The sequence below is a fragment of the Haliotis cracherodii genome, unplaced genomic scaffold (assembly GCF_022045235.1).
Source record: "Haliotis cracherodii isolate W230 unplaced genomic scaffold, xgHalCrac1.p SCAF_3, whole genome shotgun sequence".
NCBI classification, from domain to species: Eukaryota; Metazoa; Mollusca; class Gastropoda; order Lepetellida; family Haliotidae; genus Haliotis; species Haliotis cracherodii.
Window position 1 is genome coordinate 39,053,379 of NW_027266286.1, and position 19,964 is coordinate 39,073,342.

The following is a 19,964-nucleotide window of genomic DNA, read 5'->3' on the forward strand; positions in this document are numbered from 1 at the left end:
TGAAGAGATAACTGTTGGTCGGTTCAACCACACCATCCTTCTTGACAGTAAACTGCTTCACAGCTGTGACAGACTGTTTGACAAGTTCTTGGATCAGCTGATAATGTTTTCTGAGAGGGGGGAAAACATTGTGTCATTGGAAAACTTGAGTTTATTGAAAATGTTAGTAAATTTTGGGAGCCATGCTTTACCACGCGCTATAACTGAGTTAGCGCTATATTGAAGGGTGCAATAACGAGGGAACACTGTATTTCTTCTTTGGTCATGCCAAACAGGCAGCATGCTGTCATGGACAATTCCCATACATGAGTTCAGTGTCTGGTGCTCAGGGACATCAACCTTACAAGGAGAGAACCGGATCGAAGCTTGGTGATATCTGTAGCCTCTCTGCAGATACCAGCGATAACTTTGGTGATTGCAAACAGATTCAGTTGGACGGTTCCTTGTCACAAGCTTAGATAATCAAAAGGTGTGGCCAATAATCAGACCAATTTGGTGAATTCTTGAAAATTGTGAAATTCTATTTGTCTTCATTTTGAACCAGGGAAGTTGGGAACCCATGTCTTAAGGAAAATGATTCAGCACCCCTTTTCTCTACCCACCATCGAGTGTCAACAAGGACGGTCTTATGATGCAGGGGATCTCCAAGCTACAAAGACAAAGGATAAAGGGATGATATACTCCAGCAAATTTGACATGAAAAGCTATAGCTGTCTACCGAATAAAAAGCTGGTTCAGCCCATGATCATGAATTGGAGACGAACAGCATTCAGAGGTCAGCATCACCAGATTGGCCCATGAGCCACCACCTTCCAGGCACAGGGCTCTAAGCAAGTTGATAGATAGATAGATAGATAGATAGAGAGAGAGAGAGAGAGAGAGAGAGAGAGAGAGAGAGTGAGAGAGTGAGTGAGTGAGTGAGTGAGCGAGCATGGTTTTACGGCACTTTTAGCAATAGTTCTGCAATATCACGGCGGGGGACACCAGAAATGGGCTTCACACACTGTACCCATGTCGGGAATTGATCCCGGGTCTTCGGCGTGATGAGTGAATGCTTAAACCACTAGGCTACCAGACCACCTCCAAATATATAATTTAGAATGAACATATTTTCAAAATGCCAAATGCTTGTGCAAATTACTGTATGCACAAGACATAACATGACCAGTGGATTGACAGAATGGGGCCCATTTTTACCACCCATCTAGGCAAAGTTAGGGTCGAAGTGGTGTGTTGGACAGTATTACGGCCCCGCCATCCTCAAGCACCAGACTCCCTTCCTCCACCTACACATGGACGCAACCCACAGCAAACAGTTTGCCCAATCTGGTTGCCTCTAACGACCAGCAGTGGGGTGCTGGGGACAAATTCTACTCCGGGTCTCCACCAGAAGTATACCTGAGTTTAGCTGCAAGTTTTACAAAGTGATATCAGCTTGATGACAGCATTAATGCATTATCAATCATTGAAAGATGATACGTTACAAGGTGATCTCACACTCCACTTTCAACATCATGGGGAACCTGGATTTGAACCCATGATCACAGGTTTCTGGTATGACTGAGGGACGTAAGTCTGCACATTGTATTGTGATGACTCAGCCATACATACAGCCTCAAATTCCTAATAAATGACTCAAGCATGTCTCAGTAGTTTGGAATGCTGATTTCAAAAGGTATGACCTCGGCCTTCTTCACCAAACTGCGTGGTAACATGCCAGAACTAGGTTGAGCACAAACATGAAGTCCCATGCCATATGTTCTGAATGAAACAGTTAACCTGTCATTTCATAAGTGATTGATTTTTACCTTGACCATGACAATTGACACGACTATGACATATGACATGTTGATTAAAGATAACTTACGTATTGAAAAATGTCTCATTTTATCATAAATAAACATCAAATATTTCTAAGGTTTTGGCCAAGTTTCATACCATGACATTGGTGATCTTTACTTTATAAGGAGGTAATCCAAAATTTTCTCTTCCTATGACCTTCATCTGGAATATGGGTACAATGTGTGAAGCCCATTTCTGGTGTTCCCCGCCGTGATATTGCTGGAATATTGCTAAAAGCGGCATAAAACCATACTCACTCACTCACTCACTCATCTGGAATATTGTCTCAGACATCTGTTGTTGAAACCAATTGTCCAATGCCATCAAACCCATTAAGCATCCCACCCTACAGGGTAGATGCTTCATTCTAACGGTAGAGTCACTCTGGTCCACTGGCCCCTAAGACTGAGATTTGGATGACACCAAGTTCATTCCCTTATCTACAAACAACAAGACGAAGTCATCAATGTTACCTGCCCTTTTAAATGTGCATCAAATAAAAAAAGCTATGACATATATCTCATTATACCAAAAATGGTTACTGCAAAAACTTGTGACTAAAACTTTTTCTATAGACAGAGCCTTTTGAATATACATGCACTGCATTACCAGCAATGTCCAACTCTGTCAGAGTATGATGTCACACAATCAATAAATTCACCAAGTCTGGCCATGCAATGCATTAATTCACCTCCTAAAAACAAGCATGGGTTGCTTAGGATCAGTTAGATAGCATGAGTTTGGCTCTGGAAACAAACCCTACCCTTATCTGAAGTCCAAATTGTTACCCTGAAGAAATAATGAACGTTTCATGAGTTATATGCTCTGGAAACAAACCCTACCCTTATCTGAAGTCCAAATTGTTACCCTGAAGAAATAATGAACGTTTTATGAGTTATGCTCTGGAAACAAACCCTACCCTTATCTGAAGTCCAAATTGTTACCCTGAAGAAATACTGAACATTTCATGAGTTATGCTCTGGAAACAAACCCTATCATCATTTGAACCCAAGTTCAACTAATTGCCCTATAATCACAAAAAATGCGATGTATAAAAGTATAAAAATATCAAACATAAACTTTGCTGAATAGCAACAGGCATCAGTTCAGTGCATGCCTGATGAGTTTTACGAGTGATGTTCTGGAAATGAAACATGATGGATGGATTGATGATGCCCATTTCTGTATCCCCCACAAAACATTGTTTGTCTGGTGGAAAATGAAGCCTTGCTGTGAAACAGCAAACTGGACATTACTGGTCATATGATATGTTGATATGAAAACAGACATAATGAACATATAAAAGTAGTTTATTAAACAGGTACATTATTTTAATTGTACACTAACCATGCTAACAGATAGTCAGAAAAGAATGTTGTAGTCAGTTGCGTAGAATATGCAACCGTCACTGTTTCTCGCCTGCTTTCTGGGTTGGCACACCTCTGAGATTATGACACTTCTTGAAACAGAGCTACAAGTATAGCTGGAGGGATGTCTGATGAAGTATGTACAAATGTAGGTAGGATTAAGAAAACACGATTTAAAGTACACTTGATGTTTATAGTTCAACTGACCACAACAAAAGGTCACCAAGCAAAATACTTGAATTTTTGTATATGTCTTCAATTGACAATATAATCAGCAGTAAAAGTATAAAAGGAACAACATACTCACTGGTGATTTGAAAAATCTAATACAAAGAACAAAACAAGAACTTCTGATATACATATTCACAAACTGATTTCAATTTTTATATTAAACTTCGCAAGTTAATCTGCAAAATCATAAAATATACGCAATGTGGCCTTAGAAATCATGTTGCCCACGGTGACAAATAATGAGTACAAAGTAGTGACTTTTCAAATATTGACTTCCTCAGATTATTGAGAATGAATGACAGTGATCTCTGAGGCCTTGATGTTATCTCAATGGAATGATGACCATAAACTGTCCACAACCTGTCCCTGTAGCAGCAACATCAGGTACACCATACATTGTATACTGGACGGATATAATGGAATGTCCTTCCCCTGCCATCCACCTGAACATGCACATCAGTCTGGCTCACAATTGGAAGACACCTGAAATAAATTTGGTTTTGTGTACTTTATCTTCAAATTCAAATCATCAGATTTAGACCAAAAGCAACTCTTTATACAGATTACTGAATTCCTAGTTAAAAATTTAGCAGTGTCAGCAGTGTCTACGTTTAGGCCTGTAGCAAATGTCTCATTCATTATCTCTTACCTCAGGATCTGGCAAATGTGATGATGGAGATTATGCTGAAGATAAGCTCCAATCCTATGAGAGCTAGTTGTATGGCTGCCAGTATCACCTCCACCCGGAGCACATATGTCTGCCACAGTATGATGAACAGAGCCCCAAACAGAGCAGGGATACTCAGCAGAACACACACGATGACACCAACAGTCTGTTCTGTTAGGTTGCCCTTTTGACCTGCACAAAAATCAAATAACCTTGCTACAGCAATGCTGACATGTCCTTGTGACCCGAAACATGAACTCAGTCAACAGTTTTCCGAATGTCAGGCTCTCAGTTCTGTATTCATTTTTTCACACTAACTTCATTGGAAAGTAACTTCAGCAATGCCTTTCTCAAGAAACCAAGAGGTTTAAGAGGAGATGTTGATAATAAAGTTAAACTAGAAAAACAGGGGAATGTAAAGGTCAAAGTTTTTATCTGAGTCAACATCAAAGAAAAAATGCCAATACACTGTAGATCATCTGGATATGTATCCAAATGTTTAAAATGTCAACAAAGACTGACGCTTAAAGAATATTGCTATCAGCATCAAGTCAAAAACCTTCTGCATAAATAGTGAGGACTGAAAACAAACATTAAAATCTAATGATTTGAACAAAATATAATCTCAACCTTGGGAGAACTATATATGCCAAGTTCAGCTCCCTCAACTAACTATGCCTCTTGAGAGAATGCAAGAGGATGACGAAAACAAGGTAAGAATTTCAGATCACTTGACTTTCAAAAAAACATTTCTAAAAATAAAGTCACAATGCTCTGTAGCTCACCTGACTTATGAAGACATAATTAGAATCATTTACACTTATATTGGTACAAACAGTTTTAATGAGTTGAAATTGGTGCAAAGAAACCTAAGAAAATTAGATAAGTTGAAATGGATCACATTCAAGATTACGGCCCTTAGATAATGACATGAATGCATGCGTGTATGTGAATGGCTGCTTGTATTTGTCAGGAGTAAGGTCAAACTTCAGATCGCAAAAAATGAAACATTATGTCAGGTACCACTATTTACATCAATGCCAAATTTCAGTAAATTTTGAAAAAGTATGCCTAATTAACAACCATTAATAGGTTTGAAATCTAACATAACGTATTTGCTCATATAAGCACACTGGGTCCATAAGAAATTAACAATCGGGTTGCACAAGAAAACTTACACAATGAGTAACACCAACATAACATTTGATGTCAGTGATTGAGCAGGAGAGGATAAACTTTGTTCAAACGTTGATGGAACAAAACCTGTGCGCTAATAGACAACGTGATTGATAACTCTTATTTTCAACATGCTGTCATCAATTTTGTCATGTGTGGCTTTCTTGTAAGACAATCCAGAAACATAAACATGATAAGCAATGACATTGCCATGTTTTAGTTCTGCTACCCTGCACTCCTGATGAGTCATGCCCTACATCATAACTTCAAATATTCATAATTGCCAAGATTGAAAGAAATTAATCTGCATCCATTATTGTTCCAGAAATAAAACTCACTGACCTTATCAAACACAGAACTACAGTCCAAGTTTAGAACATGGTATAACGAACACACCCATAAGCAACAGACTGGCTTACAATAGCCAAATAACAACAGCCATAGCTTTTATGACATGACTTAATTCTATGACAACTAAGGTTTGTTTCAAGGCACCTTTAACATTAGACTGGTCATTGTTGCTGTAAATAACAGTGAGTCAGTGTAATTGGCAAATCAGTTCCAACATGATTTTGCCAAAAATAAAATTCACAAAGATCCTTTCGCATCACTTTAATAGATGAATACTATGGCTAGGTCTAACTATTTACCAGTAATTCATGCTCCAACTAGTACTTGAATCTAAGCTAATAAAGACTAATCCTTAAGCCACTACAACATGTACCTTACATTAGTGTTGATTTAGTTGACAACATCAATCTGACTTGTGCAACTTCATTCCCATTTCATAGTGCCCCTGTAGGCCTCCATAAAACTGATTACCAGATTAGGAAGACAATACATATTGCAAAAATGTGGTTCCCCCATGCATAATCTTGCAGAAGAAGGTAAAGATGCAAAGCAGCAATCTATTCATGTTCAAGATGAAGTTCAGGGCCACAAGGTAGGTCGTTATGAAGCGAGGCTCTCGGTTGACCTGATCTTTTGAAGGACCCTTGGAGTATTGGATGGTAGAGTCTTCCCAGGGGACTATGGATCGACTGCACAGGCTTGTGGATCAGGCACCGGAGACATCAGTGTTTCCGGTCATATTTTCATCTGCCGGACAGGTGAGCCGTAATTTTTGTCAGTCCTTAATAAATTCAATAAAATACAACACAAAACATACTGACTTGTTTATTAAAGTTTGCGTTTCTTTCTACGAAAGATCTTCGTAGCTTGTTTAACAGTATTGTTGACGTCTGCGTGTAGATTCAACAGCATCAGGTTGTTTATCCGTTGTTGGGAAAGACGATTGCGACTGGCAGAGTGTATCCTGTTTTGCAAACTGAATCCACGTTCAGCATCAACGTTGCTAAATGGGATAGCAAGTGCTATGGAGCACAGAGTAGAAAAGTCGGGATAAATATCTGAAAGTTCAGAAATCACTGTCTTGCAACTTTGTTTGAACGAGTCGGCTCCTATATTGTTGACCGCCATCTTGAAAGGTGTGAAGTCCTGCTGCGCCCGGATGCGATTGATGACGTCATTTTCAGCTGGACCAATCAGGAGGCAGAATTTGTCCAGTAATTTCTCGAGGGATTCCCATCCGTGAGCTGTCAGTTCCTCTTGCATTTGGGGAAATGGATTTGGGTTGAGCACTTTGTCGAGACAAGTAACGATATCAAGCGAGTCATCTGGATATCTTTTTCTCAGAGAGTTACAGAGTTCCTCGATAAACCCACAACGGGTTTTCACAAACGCACCAATAGATTGCGGGTCCCCATGTGACCTGAATTCCACGAAATTCCCCGTTGTTCAGATTATCCAAGAAATGCTGTTCATTTTCACCAGCGGTGTTTTCTAGACTGGTAAGGGAGTCAATCGTAGAATTCACGTCACGTCAGTCATCATGTAAGTAAGTCGGATAAAGGAGTACGTGCGAATATTCTTGTGAATATTCGTGGCAACAGCGTTGTTTCGCTCGGCAGATTCCTCTTCAATTTCGAGAACAAGAGCTGGCCAGTTAGATTTCACTGTTTTGACCGCCCGTCCCACGGAAAGCCAACGAACACTGCACGGTTGTTTTAAACTTGAAAAGTCCGAATCTTCAAGGACCTCTGAAAGTTCTCGCAATCTGTTGTATCGCGTCGCTGGATATTCAATGTCCTTCTATATTCCGCTACGACCTTTGAAATTTTCGCTGCATCGGCTGAAGCAAGTGCGACACGATGGGCTATGCAATGAACGTGCACAAGATATGAATTATGATCCTGCAACCTCTTCCCAACTCCTGAGAGTTTCCCGGTCATAACAGACTCACCATCCGATCCTAGACCGACCACTTTTTCCAGAGGAATGTTCCATTGAGGCAAAATTTCTACAATTTTTTCCATGATACATTCGGCTGTTCCACTATGAACTGAAAAAATTCCTAAAACACTGCTACTGCCTTTCCGTTGTTAACGATTTTCACAAACAATATAAGGTTTTTTTCAACTGTGATATTAACAGTCTCATCGAGTCCAATAAACTTGCTTTTTTCAAGTTTAGGTTTTAAATTTTCTTTAGTACTCACAACTAGTGCATTCTCCATCGCGTCTATCGAGTCTGAACGAGTGTACGTTTCTCCCTGTAAATGTTCACATCCGTTCCGCTGCTGCAGTTCGATTAGTTTAGAAAACTTGGAGGTAGCAATATTTTCTTGAGACATGAATAAAACTGTGTATAACATTGCTGTTTATTTCTCGTCAGTTTTGTCTGCTGCCACCTCCATATGCGCTGCCATTGCATTTTTTTATACATGGTTGTAACGGCCTGATGATGAGAGGCGCTGTCTCTATGATCTTTCAAAGCAGATTTCTTGAGATTTATACAACCTTTAGTGAAACCGTTAGATTTATTTGCTGCCTCGCAGATTCTGCAAAACATTATGGTTTTGTCGCCCTCCTCCTCAAAACGTAGCCACTTGAATTCATTCGACCACTCCGCATTAAACTTTCGCAATACAGATTTCTTTTTCTTTTTCGAGTGTGGTTCGCTAGGCATTGTGTCCGAAGATTTCGAGGTCGAGGGAGTTGGCATGTTTAATTCAATACATTCGCTCGCGTCAGCCGCATGTTTCCGTTTCAGATTAGCATTAGACGACTCCCCTCAAAAGAAAGTGGAAAGATTCGTCTGCTTCGCCTTCAACATTTTTCATCTCGTGCCACGAGGCGTCATAGATCACGTGATTACCAACATCATCTATCAAGACAATATTATCCAATCAGAGCGAAGCACGTTAATTGGTGTGGGATAGTCATGCTATTAATAGATGGGGGTTTCCCTGGAATGCAAGACAGACGCTTGCGTTTCTGTGTTTGATGAATAAAGCCTATCAATTTATATGACAAATTTGTTAGGCAAGTAACTGTTTACATAATCATATCTACAAACAAACAATGTTTTATCGGACATGATAGCCGACAGTGTTCATGTTTATCGGCTTGTTGATATTTTTATCGGTAAAAAGCCGGCAATTACAGGAGAACGGAAACACTGGACATGAAGGTCCAGATCTGAAAGTTCTGGCTGGTGGCAAACAGGTCAATGTTGGGGTAGCCGAGGTGTTGACAGACAAGACGGGAGGCGTCCACATGGAGTTTCCACTCTGTGGGGGCTATCTTGTCTGGTCTTGAGAGGGTGTCTGGAGAGGGCGCCCGCAAGGATGTTGCGGCAACCTGGAATGTGTTGGACATGGAACTGGAGCTCCAGCATCTTCCCAAAGCTTCCCAGTGTTTACAGCCAACTTGCATCTTCCTGGCGTGTGAGTGTTTACTGACTATAAAAGTCCAGTTTCCACCCTTGCCGAACTAAGCTGGAATTTCCAGGCTCGAATGTAGCACCACCAGTGGCTATAATGAGTTATGTCCCTTCTATGTCCCTCCTACTGACCAATAAGATTCTGTTTCTCATATCACTTCCACTTGCTTCAAACAAAATGGAGGCACCCAGTCAAGACGATCTGATCGACAATCAAGACAAATATTGTTATAAAACGTGCTTTACCCCTCCAAGTGCATTAACTCACTTAAGCACCTTGATTGAAAGCAGGAGCAAATTTGCAAAATATCAGATGACGCTGAATTCCATGCTGCTTACGAACCAGATGTCTAGTTTGTTAAGCGATTTTGATTGGACTTTGCATAAGACTCATTAGTCGAGCCAAAATGTAACTCCAGAATACTCCAAATGTGAATACCAGCCTAGTTCGGCAAGGGTGGAAACTAGGGCTGGTGATATAGATCGATAATTGTAATTATCATCGATGGAAGAGGGTTGTGACAATTATCAATATGAATATAATGCTATCGATAATGACATGTATTTTATCGACAAATAAAAGTTTTTACTGCAACACATTTGACTTAGGCCTATTTGTTTTGCTGTCCTTGTAATTATCGCTAGATATAAACAGATTCACCCTAACATACAGTTTTCTCACCTTTGCTTTATGTTTAGTCGCAAATAATAATCAAATGTTTCAAAAAGTAAAAAGTTATGCTTTGAATCGAACGACGACGCTATTACGTGTTGTTAGTGGGTAATTACAAATTTAGACACTGGCATCTAAATGCAGAGTCAGGATTTTAGAAAATATGTATATTTTCGAAATAGTATGAAGTATCGTGATTAAAATAGGTTGCATAATATTTTATTTCTTAAAAAAGAATTCTTCCCATTCTATTTAATTAAACTTCAAATTTTATGTCTATTTGGTAACTACGTATTCCAGTCTGTTTCGGGGTTTTTCAATGATCATAGTTTTGGTTTTTCCCGGTGTTCTCAACTCACAGCCCACGTGAGGTCCATGTTGGGTTTGACATTTTTACGATATGGCAGCAAAAATCCATAATTTCCCCAGAAAGGCAAAAAGTGTTGTGTGGAACATTTTTGGTTTCCATCGAAACGAAACTGATAAAGAACTTGATAAAGCACATGCCGTGTGCAGGCAGTGCTTTACTAAAGTAAAGTATACCGGCAATACTACTAATTTGCAAGTCCATATCGACAAGTATCATGGTCAGAAATGTCAACCAACTATACAACAGTGTATTTCCCCAAATGCTAGTGCAGTAAAATTGCCTATGCACAGCCCCAAAGCTGAATCCATTACAAATGCAATAGCTGAACATATCGTGCTCGACATGAGGCCAGTCTCCATTGTGGAGTCCCAGTCGTTCCGTAAGATTCGAGATATGAAATGCCTTCTCGTAGTTACTTCAAGGACAAGATTACAGTCGTGCCCCGCTTATACGGACTTCAGATATCCGGAAACCTCGGTTCCCGGACGATTTTCATTCAAAACGAAATAATTACTATATAAATTTACCCGTATATACGGAAATTCAGACGGTCATTTTCATACACAAAACACTGAAATGCACACAAAATTGTCTCACTTATCCGGACAATACACTTCCGCTGGTGGTAATCCTTCCGCTGGTGGTAATCCTTTGATTCGTGAGAAGTCAATTAACCAAGTGACACATTTTGTTTAAAATTCAAACCTCAAAATGTGGTAAAGTTCCATGACAGACTTTTTGAAACGTGTATGAATAAAGATTGAGTGGATGTATCTGTTTGTTCTGTCATCTGTCATGAGTTGCATAATTGAAGGGAAGTAACTCTTCCAGTAAGAAGCTGGTTTCAGTTATACGGAAATTCGTTTATACGGACGAATTGTGGAATGTTGCAAGTGTCCGTATAAACGAGGCACGACTGTATACCCAAAATGTACCATGATACCAGAAAAATGGTTGAGATACAGTTGAGGGTGGCGTTTGATGTGTCTACAATAACTGACTGCTGGACATCATCAGCGACGGAATCTTACATGACAATAACTGCACACTTCATACATGATTGGAAAATTGTCAACTACGTACTCCAGACACGCGAGTTACCCGGTAGTCACACAGCTGACAACTTGCATGAGGCTTTGAAAACATCCGTTGCAGATTGGGGATTCGATCTCAGACAATGCAGCAAACGTTGTTAAAGCCATTGGCATGTTTGAAAACACAATACACATACAGGAGTTATTGCAACTACCACTTCACAATGTTATTCAAGACGTCAAAACGCGTTGGAACAGTACATACGATATGCTAACGTGTTTGCTGGAGCAAACTGCAGCAATCCATGCTGCGTTCACTGATCAAAGTCTTAAGAAAGACGCACGTGGTCTGGTTTTAGATCCCTCCGAACAGGACCAAGCAGAACATCTTATCCGTGTCTTGCAGCCATTAAAGCAAGCTACAACCCTTCTGTGTGACGCGAAGCAGCTTGAAAACAGACAATGTCGATAAGCTGATATTCTTGAACAAAAACCTTAAAAAGGTCTTTGATCAGTGATGATTTTCATGTTCAATACCAAATGAACTCATTACTATTTGTCGTATTTGAGGCAAGTGACCTTGTCAGATACAAATAAGTTTTCAAGTGTTAGCGTTTTGATATTTAGCGGTACATTCACTAAAGTCAAAAACATGAAAAATGAATTGCTGTTAGGTATTTTATTTTTTTGCATTTACAAAATGAATTGATGTTAAATTTAATACTAGTTCTTTATATTTTATACATTTACAAAATGAACTGATATTACGCATTTTAAAGTTCATAGTTTGATTGTTTCTCAAAGTTGGTGACTGACACCGATTGCCGATTGGAGATATTCCAACTGAACGTTTATAAAGTTATTTTAAAAGTGCATTCTTCGGGGTTTTTTATTTCATGACTTAAGACTATTAGACTAATCAATAAATAGTAATCATGAGAAAGTTTCGTAACACATCGTTACTACATTAGTACAAGGGTATACAAACTTACATCGTTATAATCGCACGATGTTTGTTTAATATCAGTCTGTAACCCAATCTGTGCCCCACCACGAAAACAATGACGTAGCACTCACCTGACCTATTACGTATCACACCTGTGAACCTAGTACAACCTACTACGTAGCACACACCTGTACAGACCTGACATTCACAATGGCGGAATATTTGATGATTTTTTATCTGAATAGTTTCGTGAATACTCTACATAAATGACAAACGACTATATCAGGTGAAATTACATCTAATTTCTCAATTATTCTCACTTTATACAAATAATAATTGTCTTTGACGACATGAATCTTAAACTCCGATTGTTCATCGCTAAAAATGCGATGTAACGTGTGTATTGTTGAAACACTGAGTCTCCGGAGAAGTGAATTGCCATTTTTCTGTAATGTCATTTTACCAAAATAGAATTCTTCCATATTTATCGATTATTGATCGTTATGTGACTACCGATAATCGATCTGAGTAATCCATATCGATAACCAGACCTAGTGGAAACTGGACTTACATGGTCAACACCCTTGTCTCAGGAAGATGGAGCGCCAGTTGATCAACTAGCTGGAAGAGTGGACACAAAAGATGAAAAACCCCAAGTCTAAGCTTCCATTCCGAGGGAGCTACCCTGTCTGGCCTGAAACGTCTGCCAGAACATTCCGACATCCAGGCATGTGCTGGACCAGAACACGTAGGTCCAGCCAATCTATCAGATGTAAGAACCGGAATGTCTGTTCAACACATCAATAACTTGCCATAAACCAAGTGTGCAGTGTTTCGAGACACATGTAACAGGTATGGTTCGAGTGTGGCCTCCCCTTATCAAGTTACTGATGTAGAAGAACTCTAGTTTACACTGTCAATTTGCCCAAACCAAGAAGAAAAATATATAACCCAAAGAGTTGTAGACATGGTAGAAGAATTCTGTGCATGATATTTACTTTCAGTGGAACAAGGGGTGCATTCATCATGTTCATGTACATGGGTTTATCTTACTCAAAAACAGTGTACATCACAGGACTGCTGCTTCTATCATTGAATGTAAATGTTCTGATTTTCGTTGCCTTATGGGTCTCAATTTACTATAAGCATCTTTCATTGGCTCAGAGTCACAAATTGGCCAATCTAAATCAAGTTCACACATTTTTGGAAATATAGTAGTCATAGTTCTGATAGTGCCAAAGATGTTTCTGATTCAAATCACCTCGGTATCGCAGAATCACCGACCACAAATTATGTTAGGGATACACAGAATGTGTCGCATGGCTCACCATGGTGACAGACGGAGGGAAGGTAGAACAACAGAGAGAGGTAGACATTTTCAGCAATCTCATTAAAATCGCTATCGCTAAACAAAGATCTGAGGACATCCCATTACGGGTCACGTCAGGACGACCTTTCATCCGACCAATCAGCGTCACTTACCAGATCATGAAAGTGACAATCGGAAGGTGTTTTCTAATCATGCAACCTCTAAAACGTCAACACAGGGTATTCCGAACGACAGTTACAACCCGTACGACTGATTCCGTCAAACTTATCGTCTATCTCTCACTTCAGTGTGATAAACAGTTGAACAGAGGACGCGTTGAACAGTATGTGGGAAGCATTGCTATACAATCTCAACCATATATTAGACATTCTGGAATGTTCGTTTGTTCAGTTTTCAAAATTTTAATCGAGAACTGTGTCAACATATTTTTCAAGCGTAGTCTGAAATGGAAGTCACCAGGTTGAAACGAGTGCCACAAAGCTCGAGAAAGCTGCTTTCTAATTGGCTGATGTCGACTTCTTGTTGGTCATTTCAGTGGTCGGTCAAAGTTAGCGAAAGATCGTTCTGACGTGACCCGTAATCTGATGTACTCAGATCTTTGTTTAGCAGCAGCGAGAACTCAGATCTGATTTTTATGAGATTGACATTTTCAGCAAACCTGGTTTGTGACCACAAGTGGTTGCAGCATAACTCAGAAAGGAATACTATGACATGCCAGCTTTGTATAAATCATGTGAAATCTAATTCAATGACAAACTATATTATAATTTATAACAAGTACAAATATGCCTTGAAGAGTGATCACAAACTGTTGAGGCTAATTATATATGAAATCGGACATTGTTGTTGTTGTTGCAATACATAATATCTGAAAAAGATATGTGTATTGCTAACGTTACTTGTAGAGGGCGATCATTAACCTGCATACCATAGGGCTTTCAGTTTTATATGATCTCTCAGAGTGTGATCCCATAAGTTTTAAAAATGACCCCATGCATGTATGCTGAAGGGGTCCCTGTCCCCACTTTTTCAGTTTCTTGGCAGAAGCCTGGACTAAAGAAAATGAGCCTATAGTACTCCATAATTGTCATTTACTAATTGGTTAAAAATAACCACAGCAAAAGATGGAAAGTGAAACTGTAACAATGCTGACAATTGGCCTTTAGTACTGTTCATGTTAACAGTAAGTTACTGTGAAAGTTTGAAGTCATAAAAATAAAATAAAAACTTACTCATACATTTCATATTAGTTCAATTGATGATATAAGTGCCAAGAAATAATAAGACAAATAAAGATAAACACGAACTGAATGCAATTTGAAAACAATTATTCTGTGAACTTGAAATAAATTTGGACCAATTTTGTTTCAGAATATTCAAGCACAAAATGAATGACATATCACAACCTTCATCTGTTTGTGTAATATTGTGGTACTGGTACGTACCGAAGAACAGTCGAAGTGCCTCGACTCCAGCCAGTAGGAAGACCAGAATCACCTCTGCCGCCAGTGTATTGGTGGCATACTGCAATGTCTCACCTGCAAAAACGTCACACATAAATGTTGTTGCATATACATTTCAAACTTTACAACATTGTTTCAATGTTAGACTGACCACACCTTTCCAGTAGCAAGATACTCTTCTACCATACAAATCTCAGTTGTTTTGCCTAGTGGTTTCCGCCAGTAACAATGAAACAAAAATGACATGGTACTTTTATTAAATACCCATCAGCATTAAACATTCAATCCCATCATACACCAAGAATTTACCCCTATACAGGAATTTATAAAATATCTATGATATGTTTCAATAAAAGTATCAATGCACATCATATAAAATGAAGACTTCAACTAACTTACCTTTAAATACATAGATTAGAATTTCTGCAATGAAGAAAAATGCAAAATACCATCCATTGAGGTAGAGAAGTATTTGGTATGGCAGGGATGATCTCTGAGTCCCGTTAAGGCTAAATCCACTTCTAATACATCATCTTACTTTTTTTCAAACTGACAAGGTTCAGTAAAAGGTGTAAAGAAACGTCATTTACCATGTTTAGCCCAAAAATTCAGTCCACAAGAGATAGAGAGCAAGTGAGTAGGAGTCTTATGTGTAGAGAAGGCACTTTTTAATGCCAGTCAATTTCCTTAACTGTTTCACAAAAAACACAGTAAAATCCAAATGATTTGAACAAAATATGTGATCACAAGAAGAGACATACATGCCAAAGGTCAGTTTCATCTGCCACTTTCAGAGATGTTACAGTGTGTGTGTATTTGTTTGTTGTGTGATGTCAAACTCAGCTGTATTCCAGCTTTATGACGGTGCGCTGTAAATAATGTCTGGACCAGACAATCCAGTGATCAATATTGTGACCAACAATGCAAATGCCTGTATCGCTAGCCATTCCTATAATGAACAGAAATGGTTCAACAGTTGCCATTAACAGTTTTTTTTAATACAGCTGTCAAGGCAGCATATTGAAAATCTGATGCCATTAACAGTTTCACAATTTCAGATGTGTACATTCGTCGATACAACCAGGTGAAGTTTCAGCTTCACTGGTCTTGTGGTTTCTCATGAGATGATGCATTTTAAGAGAATTTAGAAGAACAGTCCAAATTGTAATGGTCAAAAGCAGGTAATGATTTTAAATATCTTGAAAAAAAGAGAACATGTTTGTTGATTCCCACATCTATATTAATAAAACTACACAAATTTTGAACAAAACTATTTCATAGCTAAAAATAGCTTTCATTATGGCTGCCATGGCGGCCATATTGAACATCAGATTTGTACCTTGAAAACAAATTTAGTTTTCCTCATGAGCGGGAACAAGTATGTGAAGTTTCAGCTTCATTGGCATGGTGGTTTCTGAGGAGCAGATGATTACAGACACAGACGCCGATGACAACAGATGCCAGACAAGCAGGTTATGACATAAGCTCACTTGACATTTAAGAAATGTGAGCTAATTCTAATGAAAATCCCCTATCATGCTTACGGTTATTGACATGTTTAGAGATGATGTCTTGGACCAGTATTTTTAATACAAATTTAGATCATGTGGATAATATAATTAGCTGTAAGCTTCATATTTGCATAAACCATGTAATATCTACAATTCTTCTTCCCTTTGAGATAAGGATACAACCACCTGGACTCGACCTGCAAAAAGACAGAACAAAGTAGGCAAATGAACACACTACAAAGTCATATCATGGCATCAAATCTAGTCAACAATCTATTGTGGACTTGCGATATATGAAAATGTTACCCTGCTGTACTTTGTTTGTGTTTGTGTTTGTTGGTACTGTTTCAGTGTTTGGGGTTGAAGTAAATCTTCCAGCTGCTTAAATTCTAAAAAAAGATTGATAGACAAAAGGTTGAATTTCTAAAATATCAATGTACCCTTAACCATAGTTCACACTAACATGTTTTGTAGCTATCTTATATATTTATTTTGAAAAGAATTCATTTGACCACAATTCATATCATTAAAACATTTAAAGCATGTAAATTGTTTAACTGCAAATGACAGTTCATGTATAAACAGTGTTTTATTCAAACTTTACATGAATTTGGATATTTGTGGTGTTAGTATACTTATCCTGACACAGAGCATTGTCAAAATCGATTTTCCTTCTTAACTTTGATCATATATAACAAAGAACCCTTCACCATGTTCACTACTTCCACATCAGTACTCAGCTTGATATCCAGACCTGGGATGATGGATGGGTGGGCCGAGTCATCTAAGGATTAGTATCAATATCATGGATATCCAAATTCATGTAAACTATTAGTAGTATAGGTAATGATGGTTCTGGACCACTTCCACTGAAGCAGGATTTATATACCAATACTGCCACTACAGGTGGCATTTTTTATGCCAAAATGATTATGCGATTCAACGATAGTCATGAGTTGTATTAAACGAAACATCAATATTAATTAATAATGAATAAAATTTACTATAGCCCACGAGGATATTGGAAAGGTATAGGAGCAATAAAAAAATTAGCCACCGCGGCTAAGGTATCTAAAGATGTGGCCAAGGATTGGTTAAAGAAACAAGCCATGTGGCAAATATACTTACCGGCACCGCGTTATATACCGAGTAAGAAGTTTGATTTTTTACAACGAATGAAGTTCATAAGGCTGACCTCTTGTTTCTTCCCCACGATAAGGTAAAACGCAAAACGTATAAATACGCTTTAACCATAGTGGATGTGGCTAGTCGATACAAAGAGGCAGAGCCATTAACCTCGAAAGATTCAACAGAAGTAGCTAATGCACTGAGTCGCATATATAAACGCGGACCACTAAAATGGCCTAAGCTATTTCAAGTAGATCCCGGTCGCGAGTCTATGGGATCGGTAACTAAACTGTTAACAAAGCACGATGTCGAAATCAGGCGTGGTGAAAGAGAGGCCCACCGCAGTCAAGCTATTGTCGAAAGATTTAACAGGACATTAGCGGAACATTTGTTTGGCTATCAGTATGGGATCGAAATGAAATCCGAGCGACTGAGATCAACCGAATGGGTGACATGATTATCAGCCGTTGTATCAGCGCTGAATAATGAAGTAACGAGATTAATCGGGAAGAAACCATCCGATGCGATTAAAATGAAATCCGTGACTTCTGAATCTTCAACACCGAGGAAAGGCAAAGAACAAAAACTTCCGGATAGAGTAAGGGTAAGATATTTATACCAGCCCGGTGAACTCGAAGGAGGCCTACGTCCCTTAAGACATATAACATTAGTCGATTGGTTATGAAAGAAGGAGAGCCTATTCTTTATCATCTTCAAGATGGACCGGGTAGGGCATTTGTACGAGAAGAGTTGTTCATAGTTCCCAACGGTACGGTATTACCACCATAACCATAAGCATAGGTAGTTACACCATCCTTATCAATCCATCTCTTTGTATCTAAGGGGGATAATGATGTCTTGTTCATTCTTAATCCATATATCCTATGATTGTAACTTCTTAAAGAGTTCATCTCGTGTTTGAACATTCTACCGTTGAATAATGGTTCTTTATACTGTTGGTGTTTGATATGCTTTTTACTACATACTTCTTAACGCCCTTAGCTTTTCTTATCTCTCTATTATAAGACTTTTTTATAGAATACATCTTAGGTCTTAATCCGACATACTCCGCTATAGGGGTCCCAGCACATTCATCCTTCATCTTACCTAACACCTTTTTATTTACTACGCTGTGCAGTGGATTATCTTTTGGGTAATTGCTCGTGTCGTACATATCTATTTTTTCTGCCATATCTTTATACACATCCTCGGTTTGTATTTCCATCAACAAAGAATCTGTGTCAGTATATAACACCTCGCATCTATCACCGTATTGCTTCTTAAGTTCGTTGTAATAAAAGTCATACAATAAGTGTTTTGACAAGTCAAGAATACTGATACCGACGTACACCGGTCTGTTGAATTTAATATTAATCTTCTGCATATGCAACGCGGCTAAGTCGTTATCGAATATCTTGCTTCTGTTAAAAGCCGGACTGGCTATAAGTTTCCTGAGTCTTTCTTCCTCATTAGATCTGACCAATTTAACATCAACACGCTTCCTTAGATTCTCCATAGTTTTACCAAATACTGAGTTATTCATGAGCTTATACAGATTCTTTTCGGAATCGCTGGTAGCTATCTTTCTTGTGTTCAACCTTATATAGGGCTCCATATGGACCAAGGGCTTTGATCAAACTTTAGAACTCTCTGTATTTTCTTAAGTTTCATACCTAACGATAGATACAACTGGAGATTTCTGTAGTGAACTATATATTTTGTCTTATCCATCAAATTTGGTACGAGTTTTTCTACGTTAGCTAACCTACTATTACCCATCAAGGAGTGTTGATATTCCGACATCCAATCTTTATTAACCATTAATCTTTCGGGAGCTAGCGGATAACTGTTATGGTCTTTATGTACGGAACTTGGATATTCCAAGTCAACTTCAAGTATGTACCCTTTATTCGCATCATTCACATTGACATCATCGACCCACTCAAAACCACCCGTGGGTAAAGGTTGACTCTTAGCCCATCCATACAAATTGTTAGCGTCGAGATATAATATATGCGTGTCGGGTTTACTCGGATCGTATCCTTCCACTAATTTATTATTAGCCTTAGAATACCTTTTCGCTGCCATCGATATACCACCTCTTAATCCTTTCTCAATAAACAAGTGCATATCGTAATCTGTGAGTAGTTTTAGTTCTACGCCAGTCTTCTTCAACAATGCATCCCACGATAGTCCGGGACTGGAATAGTACAATGCCGGGTCCAAGCCGTATTGTTTTAAACACGTCTTTCTAAATATCTAGAATATATCGGCGAGTAACAGTACATCGGTTTTTAAGTACAGATCGTGATAATCACCTAGATTCTTACAACCTAATTTATCCCAGACCGTCAGAGCGTGTTCATAATCGGCATCTGTTATTTTAGATTCTGTTAAGTTACTATAGAATGATTTCAGGGGTGGTAATTCAGTTTCTTCGAAT

The 19,964-nt window shown here is 38.7% G+C and overlaps 1 protein-coding gene across 1 annotated transcript in view; it reads right to left on the reverse strand.

Annotated features, from left to right (window-relative positions):
* Positions 1-3,139: 3,139 nt before the first annotated feature.
* Positions 3,140-19,964, reverse strand: part of LOC139474706 (transmembrane protein 216-like) — a 36,187-nt gene continuing 19,362 nt past the window's right edge. Inside the window, exons 2-6 of the mRNA XM_071257804.1 lie at positions 16,574-16,590; positions 15,282-15,375; positions 14,865-14,957; positions 4,090-4,299; positions 3,140-3,923 (exon numbers count right to left, since the gene is read on the reverse strand). Coding sequence (XP_071113905.1) covers positions 4,091-4,299; positions 14,865-14,957; positions 15,282-15,375; positions 16,574-16,590 — 413 coding nt within the window. The 3' untranslated portion in view covers positions 3,140-3,923; position 4,090. The remainder of the gene's footprint in view (positions 3,924-4,089; positions 4,300-14,864; positions 14,958-15,281; positions 15,376-16,573; positions 16,591-19,964) is intronic.